The sequence below is a fragment of the Oncorhynchus nerka genome, linkage group LG4 (genome assembly GCF_034236695.1).
Source record: "Oncorhynchus nerka isolate Pitt River linkage group LG4, Oner_Uvic_2.0, whole genome shotgun sequence".
Classification (NCBI taxonomy): Eukaryota; Metazoa; Chordata; class Actinopteri; order Salmoniformes; family Salmonidae; genus Oncorhynchus; species Oncorhynchus nerka.
This window is the reverse complement of record NC_088399.1, coordinates 22,680,759-22,698,290: the sequence shown is the minus strand read 5'-3', so window position 1 is coordinate 22,698,290 and position 17,532 is coordinate 22,680,759. Positions and strand designations below refer to the sequence as shown.

The following is a 17,532-nucleotide window of genomic DNA, read 5'->3' as shown; positions in this document are numbered from 1 at the left end:
GCTTATCATGTTCATGTCTATGTAGAAGAAGACTGTAGGAGGAAGGGGAGAGGACTCAGGGACAGGTATCAGAGAGAGAGAAGGGCAGAGAAAGAGAAGAAGAAGTCCAGGTCAGCAGCTTCAGGCCAGCAGCCTTGGAGATTCTGCCACATTCTTCCTTTTCTGGATCCATTTATTGTGCCTGGGACAACGAGTGGCAATTTTACAGCCAGACCCTCTACTACTTCATCCACAAGTGTTGTCGCCACTGGTGCATCAAGACCCTTAACTTCATCCAAAAGTGCGACCATCACCTCCACCGGTGCATCGAGACCCTCTACAACGTCTACATCATCCACAAGTATGACCACCGTGGAAGATGATGAAATGGAGGAAGCACCTCTGAATCTAGGACCACCTGAGATAATTATGAACCTCACGGAAGTGACCACTGAGGACTTCGTTGGAACAGGATGTGGCCGTGGAGACAAACGAGGAGAGAAACAGAGAGAGAAACGAAGAGGAACAACGTCACACCAGACGTCATCGGAGGTACCAGCCCCCAGATCCACTCAACTCATTTCAACAGAGGCTCCTCCAAGCCGTCGAGAGGGATGCAGCCCAACCTGATGCTCACAGGAAGGAGGATGAAGAGACCGTCTTTGCCATGAGCCTGGTGCCAACACTGAAGAGGCTGCCTCAACAAAGAAAAGCAGCAGTCAAGGTTCAAATGTATCAGCTGCTTTTCGAAGCCGAGTTCAATGGTACGTTATTTTTCTCTCCGTATCACAGGTAGTGTCATAAGTGATGCGACAGTGAAGTAACTTTTTACAGTATACTCATGTAGGCTAATTGGTATTTCAGATCAAAGTATTAATATGAGGCAAATGTATAGCTGTTTTTCTGTGTTAGAAAATATCCTAAAACAACAGTTTGCTGTCTAAATATTTGACTGTCATATTCATCTTTTGATCTGAAATTCCATGAGTAAACAGCAAGTATTACCAACTTTACCACACTGTTCCTATATTTATGCCACTAACTACACTATACAAGCAGTATTTAGTTAACATAAATCTCCCCTTTTATGGTGTCATATTATGTTAAGCTTGTATGTGTTGTTTTTCTCTTCCCTTCCAGAGATGGAGTCAATTTAGCCAACCAGCTCACAGGAAGGACAGGAAGAGGAGAGGAGTTGCCGGGGCCGACCAGCTCACAGGAAGGACAGGAAGAGGAGAGGAGTTGCCGGGGCCGACCAGCTCACAGGAAGGACAGGAAGAGCAGAGGAGTTGCCGGGGCCGACCAGCTCACAGGAAGGACAGGAAGAGGAGAGGAGGTGCCGGGGCCGACCAGCTCACAGGAAGGACAGGAAGAGGAGAGGAGTTGCCGGGGCCAACCAGCTCACAGGAAGGACAGGAAGAGGAGAGGAGTTGCCGGGGCCGACCAGCTCACAGGAATGACAGGAAGAGGAGAGGAGGTGCCGGGGCCGACCAGCTCACAGGAAGGACAGGAATAGGAGAGGAGTTGCCGGGGCCAACCAGCTCACAGGAATGACAGGAAGAGGAGAGGAGGTGCCGGAGCCGACCAGCTCACAGGAAGGACAGAAAGAGGAGAGGAGTTGCCGGGGCCGACCAGCTCACAGGAAGGACAGGAAGGGGAGAGGAGTTGCCCGAGCCGACCAGCTCACAGGAAGGACAGGAAGAGGAGTGGAGGTGCAGGAAGAGGAGAGGAGGTGCCGGGGCCGACCAGCTCACAGGAAGGACAGGAAGGGGAGAGGAGTTGCCCGAGCCGACCAGCTCACAGGAAGGACAGGAAGAGGAGAGGAGGTGCCGGGGCCGACCAGCTCACAGGAATGACAGGAAGAGGAGAGGAGGTGCCGGGGCCGACCAGCTCACAGGAAGGACAGGAATAGGAGAGGAGTTGCCGGGGCCAACCAGCTCACAGGAATGACAGGAAGAGGAGAGGAGGTGCCGGAGCCGACCAGCTCACAGGAAGGACAGAAAGAGGAGAGGAGTTGCCGGGGCCGACCAGCTCACAGGAAGGACAGGAAGGGGAGAGGAGTTGCCCGAGCCGACCAGCTCACAGGAAGGACAGGAAGAGGAGTGGAGGTGCAGGAAGAGGAGAGGAGGTGCCGGGGCCGACCAGCTCACAGGAAGGACAGGAAGGGGAGAGGAGTTGCCCGAGCCGACCAGCTCACAGGAAGGACAGGAAGAGGAGAGGAGGTGCCGGGGCCGACCAGCTCACAGGAATGACAGGAAGAGGAGAGGAGGTGCCGGGGCCGACCAGCTCACAGGAAGGACAGGAAGAGGAGAGGAGTTGCCCGAGCCGACCAGCTCACAGGAAGGACAGGAAGAGGAGTTGTCTGGTTGTTGTTTTGACCTCCCTCATTGTACCTTTCTTTTCACACACGTCAGATCCCTTTAAATTCAGTCAATTCATAAAGTCATTTGTTTATAAAGTCTTAGGATGGCATTCATTATTAGTGTTACATAGATTTCTGAATTGACATAATTGAAACTCATACCACCAGAGAATTCACATATGCTCTTGTTGGTCTCTTACAAGACTAAAGGTGAATATATTTCATTCATTTAAAACCACTTGAAAACCAGGGTGTTGAAACTGTTTGTGAAGTTATGTTCCATCGACTGATCCATGAAGTCCAGGGGCCATTTGTTTGTTTAGCTGTGTTTTGTCTACACATGATCTTCTGTTTTCAGAGACAGAGACACACACACACACCTCTCCTCCACTCCTCTCTGTACCTCAGATCTCCAGTGCCCTGCCCTCTCTCTTTATGGCCATGTCTGAAGTTCCCCTACTACGTCTAGGCTTTATGAGGTGTCCCTGTATCTGTCTGCAGTTGTGCCAAAAATACATGCTCTTGTTGTTCTCTTACAGATTACAGGCTACACATTCATTTCTTTTTATTTTTACACACACAATAGTTGTATTTTTTAAACATTTTTACAACACACATACCTTTCATGTTCTTTCCTGTACTTGAATACTTACTAAATTATACTGTTTTCATAGTCAGTTGTTACATTTGTTTATTAATATCTAATTTAGACATAATCTGTTTATTTCTTCCACACATCTTTGCAGACTAAGACAAGATGAAAGTAAAAACACATTCTCTTCCTAATGAGTTTTTTTTCCACCTGTATTTTGTCAGACCAGTGAACATGGTGGTAAACTGTACTATTTGTATGGACCCTAGGTTACCTAGGTTACCCTTTCCCTTTGTTATCATACTAACTGTATGTCGTATAACCTTAATCAGTGCTCCCACTCACCTGATGTACCATGCCAGGTGTGTATAATACTGATCTTAATGGGAGAGGGAAGGGGTTAAGGTGTCTTTACTCCCAAATGTCACTTAAATATAACTTCCAAATGAAGAGAGACAATGATACATAAAGTAATATGGGGAAAAAATACAATTTTATTGACAAGGTGGATGGTTCTTAAAATAACCTTTGTTTTTAGGGGGCTCTTAAAAGAGCTGTTTCACTCCACGGCATGTGGCCATGGGACTTCACCTGCTGGCAATGAGAAGTAGGGGGTCAGCTTCTCCCTCACCTGGAGTGCCTGTCTGGGGGCGTGGTTGGCACCTGCCCTGGTGACATCAGGTAGGTGACCATTTGGCGTGCCCATCTCCATCTGGAGTGGCTCCTGGAATGACCTCTGCAAGTAGTTGTGGTGAACACGTGGCCTTCACGCAGGCATCGACATTTGAGGGGCTGAGACCAAGCACTCTCCGATACATTCTCCACCGGACTGCCAGAATCCCAAAGGCGCATTCAACTACTAACTTTTTCCTGGACAGTTGTTTGTTAAAGATCCTTACAGGCTTTGGCAATGGCAGCTGGCGTCCAGCGTAGGGCCTCATGAGGTTGGGTCTTAAAGGGAAGACCTTGTTACCGACGAAGACGTGAGGAACAGGTCCCAGATCTTCAGACCCAGGGAGCGATGCAGGTGGTGGAATCTCCAGGGTGCCATCCTGAAGTGCCTGGCCGAAGGCAGAGTCCCGGAGGGTCATGCCATCACTTCCCTTGCGGTAAGCACCAACATCGACAACACGGAAACAGTAGATGGCATCTACTACAGCCAAGAGTACAACTGAATATGTACCCTGGTAGTTGTAGAACTGCGATCCTGAGCACGGTGGAGCCTGGATTACTACATGTTTCCCGTCAATGACAGTTGGGGAAATTCCACCTCTCCAGGAACTCGGCAGCGATGGCCCTCCAGTCTTCCTCCTTGGGGACAGGCATGTATTCACCAACCAGACAGTCCCAAATGGCTTGTTCCACAGAGGGGACAATGCCTGCCACCGTGGACCATCTAACTCGGAAGCTGAATCCGATGGTCCTGTAGGAGTCCCCTGTTGCCAAGAATCTAAAATATAATTCCAAATAATTATCAATATTGTGTGTAACTTGAATTCCACCCACATATTATATGTACTCATATATCTACTCATATATCTATATATCTTACTGTTTATTATGCTCTACTAATGATATTGTAATACTCATCAACCATCATTAACAATGCCTTGAAACAGTACAATTCAGTCTATGACTATATCAATAAACTGTAGCCCAGGCCAACTCTACTCTTAGAAAGAATGGTACTATCTACTTAAAAGGGTTCTCCGGCTGTCCCCATATGAGAATCCTTTGAAGAACCATTTTTGGTTCCAGGTCGTATCCTTTTCAGTTCCAGGTAGAACCCTTTTGGTTCCAAGTAGAACACTATTGGGTTCCATGTATAACCTTTTCCACAAAGGGTTATACCTGGAACCAAACAGGGTTTTCCTATGGGGAAAGCAGAATGATACTTTTGGAACCTTTTTCACTAAGAGTGTATGTGAGTCCAATAAGAATGTAATGAATGACTGTAACTATATTGAAGAACAATGGGTCCTGGAGAAGACTAGCCTACCTCCATCAGGGAAGAATGCACCTCAACTTTCTTTTCATTTGGTAACATTGCATAATTAAAAAAGGATTATAAACCAACTTTGGTTTATTAACCAACTTTAACATTCTGTAAAAGTACATCTGATGTCAAATAGGGACTATTAACTAGAGAGCCCTTTAGCTAGCTAGGTTGCACATTTAAAAAATGTATCAAATATCAATCAATTATGGTATCAAAGGCTTTAAAAATGAACTAGAATTTAGCTTACCGGAGACAAATCGCCAGGCATTCAACTGGGCTGATGGACTCCCGGTAGTTGGTATCCATCCGGGTGATCCTGGCTCCAACCATCTGTTGCAGGTGATCGAACTCGCTTAGGTCCAGACGAAAGTAACTTCGGAATTCCTCTCCACACAGTCGAAGCTCTTGAATTAGACGGTGGAACTCCTCTGTCTGCTTTCGGGACTTTAACCATCTCTGGACCCACACAGACCTGCGCTCTCGGCGGGGCTGGTCCCGGTCCAACATCACGATCAAGACCACCTTCCTCAACGTTGGTCTCATTGTTGAAAGAGCCAACTCTGCTATCTTGACTATTTATTATTGCATTTCGCTCTGCATTTTTTAGGGAAATTATATTATAGGCTCTCACAATTAATTTGTGGATGTCATCGAATAAATAATATACTTGGCAAATAAATGAATAAAAATGTAAAGAAATTCTCCAGGCAAACTGTTTTTATTATGTTGCCCACATTTTTTTACTGGATATGTGTGCAGCAAAAATTCAACATTCGCATTTTGCTCCTTTCTGTCAAGTTTACACATGCAATTTGATGCATACATTCGATAAATCCAAAGTATGCACCACACAGAAGACACTGCAACTGCCCCTGCAACATAATACTGCAAGGCAAACGCAGCGTTCCATTGGAAATAAATGTACTTCTGGTGTATCAAATCGCAATGACGGAGTCGGTGTGTTCAAAGCATTAGACCATTCCTCCATACAGAATCTTTCCAGATCCTTGATATCCTTACTCTGCACTTATGGACTGCCCTCTTCAATTCAAACCACAGGTTTTAAATTAGGTGAAAGTCCGGAGACTGAGATGGTCATTGCATAATATTGTTTTTGCTGCCAATTAACCAAATTATTTGTGGATTTTGATGTGTGCTTGGGGTTATTGTCTTTCTGGAAGATCCACTTGCGGATCTTAGTATAAAATAATTTAATTTCCAAATTTTTTGGTGCATACAATACAGCTCAAACAAGTACACAAATAATAATAGAAAATCTAGAAATGTCAGAACCGATCCAATTAACAACCCAAATAACACTGTATCAGTAATCCAAATGCAATCTATGTGAATATTGTATATACTGTATAGTAGACTATCTTACATGAGTATACTTACTGGCCTATTGTGTCTTGCCTGAACCTTATGTAACAGACTCATATCCTACTCAACATTAATCACAGCGGGATACTGTTCAGTTCTTCTCTCTTTTCCATCACTGAACACCAGCACTTTAGAGATCGCTCCGAGAGCACTACTACCCACAAACCCTCCTCTCTCTCTAATGGTCCTGCAGTGCGAGATGAAGTCTTAATCTCTGACCCCATGCTGACGCAGGGCAGATGGCCGCCATCCCTCCAACAAACCATGGAAACGACCACTCTAATGTCAGATATGTCATTCAAAGTACAGTAGACACTGAAGAAATGTACAGCACACAGGAAGGCAAGGTACTGGAAGATGCATGCTGCTCTGCATAGATCCTACTTATGCAGTGCACAGCACTCTCCCTGTGTAACTGAGGCAATAAGGGGGTGCAGCGAGACAAGGAATTCCCCAAAGATCTGCCCTTTGATTCACTGATAAAGGTATGCTTACCTATAGTATATGATGGACGCTTCACCAACTCATCATTTATTTCTCATGGGCAGCCAACTATCTTTCTGAATTACAGCAGAACAATTGACTTGCTCCCTCCCAGGCCCTTGTCTTAAGACTACCGTTTACTTATTAAAGTCCTGGCCTGCCACCTACCCACCACCCACCTCCCATCTCAACACACTCTCTCTCTCTCACACACACACACACACACACACACACACACACACACACACACACACACACACACACACACACACACACACACACACACACACACACTGCCAATCTCCATCCCTTCTCCTCCTGTCTGTCTCTGGGAGACCAGGAGACTATGGGGGAAGGAGACTGACAGTGACAGACTACTGCATATTTAATGTGTTCATACTTTCCCAGCTGTGGGTGATGAATGTTTGATGTGCTCTATCATCCCAGTGGCCTTAAGACAATGTTTCCCAAACTCTGTCCTTGGGACCCCAAGGTGTGCACGTTTTGGTTTTTGCCCTAGCACTACACAGCTGATTCAAATAATCAACTAATCACCAAGCTTTGATCATTTGAATAAGCTGTGTAGTGTTCGGGCAAAAACCAAAACATGCAATACTTGGGGTTCCGAGGACCGAGTTTGGGAAATGTTGTCTTAAGACAACATGACCATGCCCAGCCCTGGGCCTGTATTCACAAGTATTAGAGTGCATGTTAGAAATGAATGAAGTAGCGTTACTAGCACACGAAACCGTCCTCCCTCAAGTGTCTTAGACGATTGTCTCACCTCAAAAGCCAGCTAATGAAGCAACGCAACAGGATACTTAAAGCTGAGGAGTACATTTCATACATCTCCATGTGCTGCATTCACCCCTCACCCCAGCGCAACTGTAGATCCGGGTAACGGCAACCACTGTAAAGAACGTCACGCTGCATGCTTAGTGAGTACCACTTCCTCCTGATTCGGCTCACACTGAGGCTCAAACTCAGGACCTCTGCTTTGCTAGCACATGTGACCACCCTCCTGAAGTGTCTTAACAGTCGGCGCCTTGCAAAAGGCTAGCTAGTCGCTGGCGCAAGTGGGGACACTTCAGGGTGAGGAGTACGTTTTACACATCCCCATGTGCAACACATGCATTAGCCGAACATCAATGGTTTGATATTTGGGAGTCATTATTTCAAACATGAATAGAGCCTACACTTTCTAGTGCTGTTTTGAGCTTCTAACATGGTAGGGAAAACAAAGAACGTAGTGGTTTGTGACTCACAGGAGCAGCAGCTCACGATAGGCAATTCATACACACCCAACACCGCCAAAACACAACCAACGCTGGTTAAAGCTCAATCTGATTGAATCTAGGCCCTAGTCTCTTTTCATTCCCAAAAGCTGTCTGGCTTTTCATGTCCTTGCCGTTTCAATATTATTTTCATGTCAAAAGCTTTTTGTTTTCCGTGACAAAATCAACAAACTGTCAAAGACAGTTTCTGTCCTAATAAAGAAGAACAGATCTGTTTATCGTGATGTATGAGTGAAGCTGGATAATTACATTAAGGGAACACTAGTGTAGCCATGTTATTATCTGTGTGTATATATATACAGTACCAGTCAAAAGTTTGGACACACCTACTGTACTCATTCAAGGGTTTTTCTTTATTTGTACTATTTTCTACATTGTAGAATAATAGTGAAGACATCAAAGCGATGAAATAACACATGTAGTAACCAAAAAGTGTTAAACAAATCAATATTTTATATTTGAGAGTCTTGAAAGTAGCCACCCTTTGTCTTGATGACAGCTTTGTACACTCTTGGCCTTCTCTCAACCAGCTTCATGATGCAGTCAACTGGAATGCATTTCAATTAACAGTGTGCCTTGTTAAGAGTTCATTTGTAGAAATTATTTCCTTCTTAATGCATTTAAGACAATCAGTTGTGTTGTGATATGGTAGGGGTGGTATATACAGAAGACAGCCCTATTTGGTAAATTATGGCAAGAACAGCTCAAATAAGCAATGACAAATGACAGTCCATCATTACTTTAAGACATGAAGGTCAGTCATGGAAAATGTCAAGAACTTTGAAAGTTTCTTCAAGTAAAGCTGCAAAAACCATCAAGCGCTATGATGAACATATTTTATGTACACGCTGCTATTTCCCAGTTTTGCCTTCTTGCCAGGTCGCCCTCGCAAATAGGTTTTTAACCTCAATGGGTATTACCTGGTTAAATTAACGTTCAATAAATGAAAATGAAACTGCCTCTCATGAGGACCACCACAGGAAAGGAAGACCCAGAGTTACCTCTGCTGCAGAGGATAAGTTCATTAGAGTTAACTGCACCTACGATTGCAGCCCAAATAACTGCTTTACAGAGTTCAAGTAACACACATCTCAACATCAACTGTTCAGAGGAGACTGTGTGAATCAGGCCTTCATGGTTGAATTGCTGCAAAGAAACCACTACTAAAGGACACAAATAATAATAAGAGACTTGCATGGGCCAAGAAACAAAACCAATGGACATTAGACCAGTGGAACTCTGTCCTTTGGTCTAATGATTCCAAATGTGAGATTTTTGGTACCAACCGCCGTGTCTTTGTAGGTGAACGGATGATCTCCGCATGTGTGGTTCCCACCGTGAAGCATGGAGGTGGAGGTGTGATGGTGCTTTGCTGGTGACACTGTCAGTGATTTATTTCGAATTCAAGGCACACTTAACCAGTATGGCTACCACAACATTCTGCAGCAATACACCATCCCATCTGGTTTGGGCTTAGTGGGACTAACATTTGTTTTTCAACAGGACAATGACCCATAACACACCTCCAGGCTGTGTAAGGGCTATTTGACCAAGAAGGAAAGTGATGGTGCTGCATCAGATGGCCTGGCCTCCACAATCACTGAACCTCAACCCAATTAAGATGGTTTGGGACGAGTTGATGCGCAGAGTGAAGAAAAAGCAGACAACAAGTGCTCAGCATATGGTGGGAAGCTGGTTGAGAGAATGCCAAGAGCGTTAAAAGCTGTCATCAAGGCAAAGGGTGGCTACTTTCAAGAACCTAAAATCTGAAATATATTTTGAATTGTTAAACACTTTTTTGGTACTACATGATTCCATATGTGTTATTTCATAGTTTTGATCTCTTCACTATTATTCTACAATGTAGAAAATATTTAAAATAAAGAAACCCCTTGAATGAGTAGGTGTGTCCAAACTTTTGACGGGTACTTTATGTGACATATCATTTATCAATTCAGTAGTAAACTTGCACAGAAATGAAAGTAAAGGGCAGAAGGTGCTGATAGAGGAGAGCTTTAGTTTACCGGCTCATCATCCTGGTATTTGTGGGAATGACAGGTTCTGTGACAGCAGCCAGTATCAGGGCAGTGACAGCGCAGACAGAGACAAGCACAGTACTTGAGGCAGAACCAATGGATCATACCTGAGATGAGAAGAGCTTCTACATAAGACTGCCATGACACACACACACACACACAGAGAGAGAAAGAGAGGGAGATGGAGAGAGACAAAGAAAAAGAGAGAGAAAATAGTACAATTAAGATATTACACTTATATCCTTTCTAAAACATTGGTAGGCCAATATCAATAGGCCTACACCTGCATTAACAAATCTTCAAACATATAAAATAGTCATGGCACTTACCAAGATGAGTGGGGCACAAAATTTGATTATAGAAAATTCGGCCTACACCAAAATATTTAGGGGATTCATCAATCTCCCGCTAATCAGCTTCCGGGGAGTTTGATTCGCTGCGAATGACGTCAGCTGTTAGCCCTCTCCTCCCCTGGTTACTGATCATGGCACAATGTCTAGGAGTATAAAACGCAGGACCACTCCTTTCACGGCGTCTGGTGACTTCCTCTCATTTCCTTAGCTGGACAGGGGTGTGTGTTGCCCCGTGTAAGCGAGGATGGCGACGCTTGTGGAATCTGCAGACATTGAGACTTTAAGCAGTTCGAGCAACGTTATGGCATCCCCAATGTCCGCGAGTCTCTCGCACCGTTTTGACGACAACAAATTTTACCTGCTTGTGGTTATTGGAGAAATAGTCACGGAGGATCATTTGAAGTGTGCCATTGCGGATATAGAAAAAGGTAAGAAGACAGAGGGAGGCTACAGCCTTGCCCGGTGTTGAGGAGGTGGTGTAAGCTATCCACAGCCTAAGTGGTAGCAGCACAAGCATCACTTTATGTGTCGAATGCTTTGTCATACAACTATAGCCGACTTTCTATTCTTATTTGGAATATTGTGAAAATAACCACATCATGCGCCAAGTCTGGATGTCATGTTTTGTAACCTTGAACTTACTTTATGTATAACACAATCTCAGTTGGGATACATCGACCTCCATAGGCATTAGGCTATAAAGCAATATGCCACCTGAATGGAAAACTTAATGATTGTGATGTTGTTGAAGTGATGTGATATTGCTGGTTGCGCGCACAGCCCCTCCCAGGTTGTATCTGCAAATCTGTGGGAAGCGCAAATCAAACAGATGGCATCCGTCGACACCCCAACAACCTTTTCCCCGCACCTCTTCTCCCTGTCTCCATACACATTCTATATAAGGACTGCAGGCTATACCTTTCCAAAACACAAACTATTCTGCAGTGTTACTTTAAATCAGCCACACGTGGTAAAGATGCCGAGAATGATTCAGCATTCTTATTGTGCGTCAGTAAAAGACATATTCTTTTTCTTGAGATGTGATGCGCACCAGTGAGAGGGTATCGACCACCTAACGTCTGCTTGTTTTTGTGTGGTGCATCCGTTATTTCGTTGTCAGAAATGTATACATAGGCCTATTGTTATAAAGGGGTCCAACCCCATTGTCCCTTCTACCCATGCGTAAATCATTCAAAAAACATATTTTCGGTGTTAAACAGCCTCGTCTACACAGTGCATTCTCAATTACTGAGACAGCTTTTCTTCCACTGTGTCCATTTACAGAACAACAAAGGAAGGTGTAGGCTACTTATTGGCAGGTGTGGGCACTCCAATAGTACCGTATTTTGAACACGGTGTTGCTTTGTCTACGTGCGTGAAAACCCTCCTCTTGGTGCTGCATCTTAAATCACCCACCGTGCCCGCCCCAGCGGGACCCATCCCATCCCCATCCCAGCTTTCTTGTTTCCGCATCCAGCTCTCTCTCATCCGACACCGGCATGTAGGCGTGGCCCACTCCGCAATGCGGTCCCTACGGAAAGTCGTAGGGAGCGCTATTCAAACACAAAGGGCGTTTCTGATTGACAGGCTACTGGGGACAGAGGTTGGTATGACAAGAAGAAACTATGGCGGAAGAACGAAATGTGTGGGCGGAAGAACAAAATGTGTGGGCGGATTACGGCACCATGTTTCATAAAATGTTGGAACAAAGGATTTAAAACCTGCTGAGGCCTAATTCAAAGGAATGATGTCTTTGAAAATTCATGCTATGGTTTTCCTACTGTCCTTTTTGTTTACAGTATAAACACACTATTAATAAAGCTTTCATAATTTAGTCCATGTGAAACATTCAATTACATGTTATGTTTATTAGATCGGACAAAGTAGGTTTTCAGGCATATAGGCTAATTGTTATTATGGCAAATATGATCATATACCTACTACGCAAAGAATGAATGATTTTTTTTAAGGAAAAACAAGACTTTTGTTTTGAAACATTATTATTGTTATAATAATTATTGTGTTTTGTAGCTTATTATTACTATTAAATATCTGTGATTTGAATGGGTTGATGCTACTAGTGCCATGACTTCATGTCAAGTCAAATATCAATCAGGAATTGTACACAACTGCAACAGTAATCCTTCTATCATCTTCCAGGAAGGCATTGTTTCTCCTGTTGAATCATGTTCCACCTTATTCTTTTCCTAAAGACTTTTTTTTAACTGCACCGTTGGATCACTGTTCTTAATGTCTTGTATTATATTGACTGTTTTTTATATATAGGCACTTCAGAAACTATTTTTATCACCCATCTACACACAATACCCCATTATGACAAAGTGAAAACATGTTTTTAGAAATGTTAAATTGGATTGAAAATGAAATATAACAATATCTCATTTACATAAGTATTCACAGCCCTGAGTCAATACTTTGTAGAATTATCTTTGGCTGCGATTACAGCTGTGAGTCTTTCTGAGTAAGTCTCTAAGAGCTTTCCACACATTGATTGTGCAACATTTGCCTGTTATTCTTTTCAAAAATCTTCAAAAACATTCACTGTCTTCTTGGTAAGCAACTCCAGTGTAGATTTGGCCTTGCGTTTTAGGTTATTGTCCTGCTGAAAGGTGAATTAATCTCCCAGTGTCTGGTGGAAAGCAGACTGAACCAGGTTTTCCTCTAAGATTCTGCCTGTGCTTAGCTCCATTATGTTAATATTTTATATTTATCCTGAAAAACTACCCAGTCCTTAATCATACAATGATATCATAACATAATGCAGCCATCACTATGCTTGAAAATATGGAGAGTGGTACTTTCCATATTGGTGTATTGTATTTTCCCCAAACATAACACTTTGTATTCAGGACAAAAAGTGAATTGCTTTGCCATTTTTTTTCCAGTATTACTTTAGTGCCTTGTTGCAAACAGGATGCATGTTTTGGAATCTATTTATTCTGTTCAGGCTTCCTTCTTTTCACTCGTCATTTAGGTTAGTATTGTGGAGTAACTACAATGCTCTTGTTCCATGCTCAGTTTTCTCCTTTCACAGCCATTGACCTCTAACTGTTTTAAAGTCACCATTGGCCTCATGGTGAAATCCCTGAGCGGTTTCCTTCCTCTCTGGCAACTGAGTTAGGAACGACACATGTATCCTTGTTGTGACTGGGTGTATTGATACACCATCCTAAGTGTAATTAGTAACTTCACCATGCTCAAATGGATATTCAATGTCTGTTGTCGTCCCCCCCTCCACAATTTAGATTTTTTTTTTTGTAAAACATAATTCCACTTTGATATTGTGTGTAGACCAGTGACAAAAAAATCTAAATGTCGTCCATTTGAATTCAGGCTGTAACACATGAGAATACTTTCTAAAGGCACAGTATATATGATATGTAGATTTTATCTGTAATATTTTATGAATTGAATTGGGTCAAGTTAGTAGCCTTGCATTGGTGTGGCTTTGCAATTGTATTTTAGCAACACAGGAAATGTTCCTATTTTCCAATAAAGTTAATCAGAGTTTAAACACACCCAGTTTCATTACAGTAAGTAACAGTGTCATGTACAGAGGATAGATGACAACAGAACCCAGGTTATGACTCAGCCTTGGCTAGCAGCACCACCCGCAGCCCCTGGCAAACTAAAGCTAAAGCACTTTATAGATATTTCCTATCATAGATTTCCTCTCTCATGCCAAATGGTACATGTTCATTACAGGACAGACCCAATGAAATGGAAGAGTGAGACCAACTTTGAATAGATGCCGGTGACATTGAGACTCATGAATTGAAAAAATCTGGACCTTTTGCCAGCTACAAGCCAAAGCCAAGGCCCTTGATGCAAAATCTATGGGGAATATTGATTGTGTGCCAGCCTCTGCCAGGCTAGCCTAGTGATGGATGAAGTGGGTTCTGCACTCATGTCATTCTTTCCATTGATTGTTTTGTTTTCTGTGCAGGCATTCGCTCATGGGACACCAACCTCATTGACTGTAACCTGGATCAGGAACTAAAGCTCTTTGTCTCCAGACATTCAGCCCGTTTCTCTGCAGATGTACGAGGTAAGGTCAAGCACAAAAATGTGAAGAAGTGACAATGCAATCTTGCATGTTTACCAAAGGATATTCACCTGTACATCACTTCTTTACAATTTCAAAGAACATCTCTCTCTCCTCCGCCTCTCTCTCTCTCACACTACCTCTATTTCACTCCCTCTCTTTCACTCCTCTCTCATTCACACCCTCTCTCTCTCTCTCTCTCTCTCTCTCTCTCTCTCTCTCTCCCTCTCTCTCTCTCTCTCTCAATTCAAGGGGCTTTATTGACATGGGAAACATATGTTAACATTGCCAAAGCAAGTGAGGTAGATAATATACAAAAGTGAAATAAACAATACAAATTAACCATAAACATTACACTCACAGAAGTTTCAAAAGAATAAAGACATTACAAATGTCATATTATGTATATATACACCGTGTTGTAATGATGTACAAAAGGGAAAATAAAATAAAAAGTACAAAAGGGAAAATAAATAAGCATAAATATGGGTTGTATTTACAATGGTGTTTGTTCTTCACTGGTTGAACTTTTCCTGTGGCAACAGGTCACAAATCTTGCTGCAGTGATGGCACAATGTGGTATTACACCCAGTAGATATTGACGTTTATCAAAATCAGGTTTGTTTTCGAATTCTTTCTGGATCTGTGTAATCTGAGGGAAATATGTGTCTCTAATATGGTTATACATTGGGCAGGAGGTTAGGAAGTGCAGCTCAGTTTCCACCTCATTTTGTGGGCAGTGTGCACATAGCCTGTCTTTACTTGAGAGCCAGGTCTGCCTACGGCTGCCTTTCTCAATAGCAAGGCTATGCTCACTGAGTCTGTACATAGTCAAAAGCTTTCCTTAAGTTTGGGTCAGTCATAGTGGTCAGGTATTCTGCCACTGTGTACTCTCTGTTTAGGGCCAAATAGCATTCTAGTTTGCTCTGTTTTTTTGTTAATTCTTTCCAATGTGTCAAGTAAATTATCTTTTTATTTTCTCATGATTTGGTTGGGTCTAATTGTGTTGCTGTCCTGGGTCTCTGTGGGGTGTGTTTGTGAACAGTGCCCCAGGACCAGCTTGCTTAGGGGACTCTTCTCCAGGTTCATCTCTCTGTAGGTGATTGCTTTGTTATGGAAGGTTTGGGAATCGCTTCCTTTTAGGTGCTTGTAGAATTTAATTTAATTTAAATTTCTAGATTTTGATCATTAGCGGGTATTGGCCTAATTCTGCTCTGCATGCATTATTTGGTGTTCTACGTTGTACACGGAGGATATTTTTGCAGGATTCTGCATGCAGAGTCTCAATTTGGTGTTTGTCCCATTTTCTCTCCTCTCTGTCTCGCTCTCGCTCTCACTCCCTCTGTCTCACTCTCTTTCTCACTCCCTCCAACTCTCTCTCTCTCTGTACTGTGGTTAGTTACTAGGTGCAGTAACCCCCAGCAGTGTACAGTGTGTGATCTCTGAGATGTCTGAGATTGTATTATGTATCACTGGATCTGCAGTGTCAGTGGTGAGCTTTGCCATGTCCCTATAGTGTGGGCAGTGAAGGAGTAGTCCTAATGGACTAATGAGTCTATACCTAGCAGGACATCTGGTGGGCAGGGTGCCCTTGACTGGGAACAGACAAGAGGTCCCATTTTTTTTAACCTTATGCCATACTAATAACCTACATGTTATTTCATTGTAATTACACTGTGAACATTGCTTTTATTAGTATGTAATATTGTCTCTATTGCACAGTACGACCCACAGTACGACCCACAGTACGCCTCTCTCCGAAGAGAGATCTCACTGAGAGAGGTGTTGATCTCAGTGTAGGAGGAGAGAGGCGTTGATCTCAGTGTAGGAGAGAGATAGGAGAGAGGTGTTGATCTCAGTGTAGGAGAGAGGTAGGAGAGAGGTGTTGATCTCTGTGTAGGAGAGAGGTAGGAGAGAGGTGTTGATCTCAGTGTAGGAGAGAGGTAGGAGAGAGGTGTTGATCTCAGTGTAGGAGAGAGGTAGGAGAGCGGTGTTGATCTCTGTGTAGGAGGAGAGAGGTGTTGATCTCAGTGTAGGAGGAGAGAGGCGTTGATCTCAGTGTAGGAGAGAGGTGTTGATCTCTGTGTAGGAGGAGAGAGGCGTTGATCTCAGTGTAGGAGGAGAGAGGCGTTGATCTCAGTGTAGGAGGAGAGAGGCGTTGATCTCAGTGTAGGAGAGAGGTAGGAGAGAGGTGTTGATCTCTGTGTAGGAGGAGAGAGGCGTTGATCTCAGTGTAGGAGGAGAGAGGCGTTGATCTCAGTGTAGGAGAGAGGTAGGAGAGAGGTATTGATCTCAGTGTAGGAGAGAGGTAGGAGAGAGGTGTTGATCTCAGTGTAGGAGAGAGGTAGGAGAGAGGTGTTGATCTCAGTGTAGGAGGAGAGAGGCGTTGATCTCAGTGTAGGAGAGAGGTAGGAGAGAGGTGTTGATCTCTGTGTAGGAGGAGAGAGGCGTTGATCTCAGTGTAGGAGGAGAGAGGCGTTGATCTCAGTGTAGGAGAGAGGTAGGAGAGAGGCGTTGATCTCAGTGTAGGAGGAGAGAGGCGTTGATCTCAGTGTAGGAGGAGAGAGGCGTTGATCTCAGTGTAGGAGGAGAGAGGCGTTGATCTCTGTGTAGGAGGAGAGAGGCGTTGATCTCAGTGTAGGAGAGAGGTAGGAGAGAGGTGTTGATCTCTGTGTAGGAGGAGAGAGGTGTTGATCTCTGTGTAGGAGGAGAGAGGTGTTGATCTCAGTGTAGGAGAGAGGTAGGAGAGAGGTGTTGATCTCAGTGTAGGAGGAGAGAGGCGTTGATCTCAGTGTAGGAGGAGAGAGGTGTTGATCTCAGTGTAGGAGAGAGGTGTTGATCTCTGTGTATGAGAGAGGTAGGAGAGAGGTGTTGATCTCTGTGTATGAGAGAGGTAGGAGAGAGGTGTTGATCTCTGTGTATGAGAGAGGTAGGAGAGAGGTGTTGATCTCTGTGTAAGAGAGAGGTAGGAGAGAGGTGTTGAT

The 17,532-nt window shown here is 43.7% G+C and overlaps 1 protein-coding gene across 1 annotated transcript in view; it reads left to right on the top strand.

Moving 5' to 3' along the window:
• The first annotated feature begins 10,653 nt into the window (after positions 1-10,653).
• Positions 10,654-17,532, top strand: part of LOC115120662 (microtubule-associated protein 1B-like) — a 41,145-nt gene continuing 34,266 nt past the window's right edge. Inside the window, exons 1-2 of the mRNA XM_029649614.2 lie at positions 10,654-10,910; positions 14,450-14,551. Of these exons, the coding sequence (XP_029505474.1) occupies positions 10,727-10,910; positions 14,450-14,551 (286 nt within the window). The 5' untranslated portion in view covers positions 10,654-10,726. The remainder of the gene's footprint in view (positions 10,911-14,449; positions 14,552-17,532) is intronic.